The 5,040-nt window shown below is 53.6% G+C and overlaps 1 protein-coding gene across 1 annotated transcript; it reads right to left on the bottom strand.

The window, feature by feature from the left end:
- Positions 1 to 1,947: 1,947 nt before the first annotated feature.
- On the bottom strand, positions 1,948 to 4,129 carry LOC101755298. Its single transcript, XM_004969251.2, has 2 exons — positions 3,218 to 4,129; positions 1,948 to 2,979 (listed from the first exon to the last, which is right to left on the bottom strand). The coding sequence occupies exons 1-2, from the start codon at positions 4,078 to 4,080 to the stop codon at positions 2,274 to 2,276; spliced, it is 1,569 nt and encodes a 522-aa protein (XP_004969308.2). The 5' UTR covers positions 4,081 to 4,129; the 3' UTR covers positions 1,948 to 2,273.
- Between the last annotated feature and the right edge of the window lie 911 nt (positions 4,130 to 5,040).

The following is a 5,040-nucleotide window of genomic DNA, read 5'->3' as shown; positions in this document are numbered from 1 at the left end:
CTAGTGGCCTCGAGCCCCCCTACTGGGAGTCCCTCTGAGTTTTCCTGCTATGGATGTAGGTTTTCTAATGTCTGAAGGTAGAAGAAAGTGTCTGCGTGAAGCAATGAATGGTGTCCAGCCCCCCTATCATCTGAAGGATCCGCCCCCGCACGTGCCTGCTCATGCGCAGGGGATCTAGGACCCGGGCTGGATGGGCTTTTGCCCGAGTCCTGGCTCCAAAAACCTGTACCCTAGGCGTGATAAATCAGTCCAATGCAAAGACATGGAGCTGTACCGTTCAGCCCTGCAAGCAGGGACATCAATCTCACGTGAGGCTCGCTTCTTTCGATTCCCCAAATTTCTTTGAGCACTGCTCATTCTACTCGCTTGTACAACTTGCTGTAGCCCCCTGCCCCTATACCATATATCTCAGCCCCCATCATGCTTGATTTCTGGATCCGCCACTGTTCACGCGTGTGTTTGGTGTTAAACCATGTAGTGTTAAAGAATGGTCGCTTGGTTTTCTTTTCAGTAGCACCAACTGAATGTTTACAAGCAGAGGCAAAGTGTACCGTGAAATTCAACACATCTAACATGGTTCTCTGTTAATTAGGCGATCAAAGTCAGTTTATGCGAAAAAAAGTTTGCTTGTTTCTACTCCCTCCGTCCTAATTATAGGTCATTTTGGCTTTATTAGATTCATAAATTTTGTTATGCACTTAGATATACCCTATGTCTAAATGCATAATAATATCTATGCATTTAGAAAAGTCAAAACGACATATAATTTAGTATGAAAGAAGTATTTCAGTGTGTCAACTGAACATATGATAGGAGTTAAGGCGCAGGAGAGGTTAAGTGTGCCTTGAAACACAGCACATCCAATAGGGTGAGCCAAAAGTGGGCTGTATTGTGTCCAGTACGTGCACATCAAGTGATCCAGGCCTTTATCTTGTTGTTTGCCAATTACTAGTGTGGATCACATCAAACTGATCGTCCGATCTGACTTTCTCCCGGACCCCTTGAGCAACTGCTGCCATGAGAGCGAGGTACTCTGAATTCTGAAACACAGTGACGACCGTCCGAGTGCCGAGAGGACAAAGTTGCAACGCCATGTGAGGCCATCTTTTGTTTGCCAGCACGCAGCACCAGGTCAGCTCAGGAATATTGCCGGGGATGGTACAGCAGCGGTGGGCAACACTTTGTGCGTACACGTACGAGCAACCAAAAAACGCCGAGCCAATAGCCTAGCAGTAGCAGATGTTTTACCTCAGAGTTTCCCCTTGATTCTTGAACCGGGGCCAGCCGAGAACAATGGCTGTGCTTACCTGCTATGCTACCGTGCTGTTGCATTCTGTTCTTCCGAGTGTTTGGTCTATGCATTAGTGGATAAAATTCTTAAGCATGAAGCCTTAGAACTTTAGAGCCGTTTTGCTTTGTGTCAGAAGGTAAAGATGCAAATCTACGGGGACGGATCACCTCAATTCGGGTCCAAAACGCCCCCATCATGTCGCTTTCAAGCGAGTGTTCAACTGTTCTAGCTGTGCTTTACTCGTTTGACGGTACGGATCGCACAGGCATGCGACCGGTTTTCTCCCCCGGGTCCTTCTCGCTAATCTGTATCAGACGCAAGATTTGACAGAGCAGTTAGGCAGCGACGTCAAGGGCAATAGCCATCGAACAGTCCAGAAGCAAAACCCTGCGGCCTGGAGATGACTTCCGCTGTGCATGATGGCTTTTATGGGCAATTCTTCCTTCTTTTGAATAAGACCGCTGAATGCTCCTGCCAACACTGATGCAAAAAATGAAAAAAAAATTGCTGCAAGCCTGCAACTGGCAAAGGATGAGGTGTTGCCACTCTTTTTTTTTAAACGAACGTGTTGCCACTCTTTGCCGCGCGCGATTTGCGTTGGCGATGCAAGTATAGCACATTCAATTTCTTCTGATGAAAAGCGCACAAGTTTACGAAAAATTGGGTAGTAGGAGCAGTAGCAATCGTATCATACAGAACAGAACCGCGCACACACCACTGGCCATTCCTTATCGAAATCATTTCGCTCTCACTGACTGGTCGCCATCGGCGAAGCTATCATGCGGGATCACGCCGCGGCCCCACCACCCCCGCATGGAAACGACGGAGCCCCGATCACATCGTGGCGTGGGGATCGGGGGGACACGGCCGCGTTGGACCCCAGCACTCGCCCACTCCCGCAGTCCCGCTTTGGCGTTGCACACACACCTGTATGCACAGCACAGCACGGACTCGCCGGCGCATCGATCCGATCAGCTTCAGCTCACTGGTGGCTGCTGCTGCTGCTGGACGGCGGCGGCGGCGGCGCGGCGAGCGGCCAGAGGCGGGAGAAGGTGGAGGAGACGGCCATGCCGGCCATGTTGAGCCCCTTGCTGCCGCCCCAGTCCGGCACGGGCACCCACCGCCACTCCCGGCGCGAGCGGTCGTACGACAGCCACACCAGGTCCCACGCGCCCCGGCAGTTGGAGATGAGCACCAGCCGGACCACGCCCTCCCGCTCCGCCAGCAGCCCCGTCATCACCGCGTACGGCTTCCGGAACCCCTCCACCAGCTCGCCGGGCACGCTCGCCACCAGCTCCCAGTCGCCGCCGACGGACCCGAACCCGTACAGCTCCACGCCCGTCACCACCTTCACCCGTGTCCGGCTCATCGGGTCGTCGACCGCCACCGACCGCACCACGGCCGCGCTCCCATCGCCGTACACGTGCAGCCGGTCCCCGTGCCCCGCCGCCGCGGCAGCGTTCGGGAACCGGGGGCGGAAGAAGACCGGGCGGTCGCCGTCCGCGCCCGGGCCGGAGTACACCATCACGCAGTCCGGCCCGACGTGCGCTGCGCAGAGGAAGGTGCCGTCGGGGGCCGCCGGCGCAGCCCCCTCGGCCAGGACAGCCTCCGATTGCTGCCACGTGTCGGTCTCCGACCGGTACTCGAAGAGGAATGGCGTGTTGTTCACCAGCTCAGCAAACAGAAACCTTGCAAGGAAAAGCAACCATTTTTGCACTGACGTCAGATCGAGCACACCAATAGCGACATCGATCGAATTTTACTGTGGGTTGACAGTGGCTTCGGCACTGTCAAAGAACACTGGCGATGGGGAATAATCGAGAAGCGCCGTGGTAAAAAAAGTGAAAGAGTAACGCTCAATCGACAGGAGGTTAGTGGTGCTTGCAAGTTTTCGAGAAAGAACTCTCGGAAGAAAAGGACGGGTACCTAAACCGGTTCGATCCGGGGGGATCGGCGACGAGCTTGAGGCCGAAGCGGCGCCAGGAGGAGGTGCCGCGTGGCCCGAGCGGGGACGGCGGGAGCCGGCGCGCGGCGCGCGCGGTGAGGTCGACGACTACGAGCTCGCGGCGCCCGTTGGCGGCGAACAGGAAGGAGCTGCCGGAGGCCGCGAGGAAGTAGAGGTCCTCGCCGGGCGGCACGGCGGGGGCGAGGATGGCCGAGACCGGGATGCGGAACCACCGCCCCGAGGGCCCGTGGAAGCCCCGGATGGCGGCGTCGCGGGGCGGGAGCTTCTTGAAGAGGAGCAGCCACGCGGCGGCCGGGCCGGGGCCCGACGACGCCGAGGAGAGGTGGTAGAGGCGGCGGAAGTCCGGGGAGGAGATGAGGCTGGAGAGCGGGCGCGCCACGGAGCGCACACGGAGGAGCTCCGGGACGGCGAGGCGGAGGAGGATCTCGTGGAGGAGCTCCGACGGGAGCAGCAGCAGCGTGCCCAGGGCCGTGGCCGCCGAGCTCGCCGGTGAGGGGTGGTGCTCGCCGGTGAGGGGGTGATCGGCCATGGGAGGGGTTAGGTGAGGTTTAATTCTGCTTGGGGATCGGAGGATGGGCTTCGCTTGTTTGGGGGACAAGTTTTGCGCCGCCAGCCCTTTTATAGAGACTAGAGATACGGTTTTTGGTTGTTGACCTGCTAAGTTAAATCTCTGCATTTCTTGGGGATTAAGGGGATTTTCTTCTTCTTTCTTTTTGGCTTTCCGTTTTGTGGTTGGGATGAAAAGGATGTGCTTGTAGGCACACTTTGTTCTAGGTGAAAATTTTCTATTTGGTGGACGGTGCATGATATCCCTAGCATGCATGAATTTGTAGGTGATTGGCTATGACTTGATGTTACTTGTCTGTGCAAGTTCATACAAAAAGGATGACGGAAAATCTTATAATCAAAGTGCTATGCATAAATTATATAAAACTTTAAAAAGGGATTCAATGGAATAAGGAGAAATCTCAGTTATTATCTTGCCATAACTTGCTGTTCAAGTTCATTAGTATTTCCTAAAATTTGGTAATAACTACAATTAAACACAATGCATGCGCAATCTGCTCGTAGGAATGGCGCCGTACCTTTCGCCCCAAGATAATTCGTCTTGATGCTCAAGTAAAAGACCGATTATGGCCTACTAACTTGATTCCCGCAACAAAACAGATCAAAAAAACACAACAGAATTTCAGGTGCTCCATCCTAGACAGACTCATGCGGGACCGACCAAAAATGCCAGCACAGGAACGCCATCAACCGCATTGCTCAGTTCCCTTTCGTGTACTCTTTGGCACCAAAGTACTTTACTATGAAGGCCATTAATAGTATTTTTCTTTGCTCTCGGAGCACTGAACATTATAACCCGGTGGCCAAGTCAGAATCGCCTCCTGTCCACTCCTCAAAGAAAGGAGTGATCACTTCCCGTCTATGATCTATCCGCACAGAAATAACAAAGGAAAAGGGGAGCCATTCTCAACCCGGAGCAGAGTAGCCACCACCCCAGTTGAGCATGGGCGCCATCACAAACACAAACTTTTCTGAAAGATCCACCGTCCGCGAACACAAACACAAACTTTGCCCTGCCTCTGCGCACAAAAAATGTGATTAGGAAGCCGTGAGCCCGTGACACACATTCATATATAGCCTGTGACCCTTTTAGTTCATTTCATACGGAACCATACATACTACACCCTATAGTGAAAGTCAGCATTCAGCAACAGCCTTTCAATTATCCTTTTTTTTCTTTTCTTATAAAGAAAAGAAAACGAAGAGGCTCCCAATA

The sequence above is a fragment of the Setaria italica genome, chromosome V, assembly GCF_000263155.2.
Source record: "Setaria italica strain Yugu1 chromosome V, Setaria_italica_v2.0, whole genome shotgun sequence".
Lineage (NCBI taxonomy): Eukaryota > Viridiplantae > Streptophyta > Magnoliopsida > Poales > Poaceae > Setaria > Setaria italica.
The sequence above is the reverse complement of the archived record's forward strand: the minus strand, read 5'-3'. Positions and strand labels throughout refer to the sequence as shown.

Coding starts and splice junctions, on each gene's coding strand:
- LOC101755298 (XM_004969251.2), bottom strand. CDS start 4,080: ATGCATGCTAGGGATATCATGCACCGTCCACCAAATAGAAAATTTTCA. Junction 2,980..3,217: donor CCCGGATCGAACCGGTTTAG/GTACCCGTCCTT, acceptor TTTCCTTGCAAG/GTTTCTGTTTGCTGAGCTGG.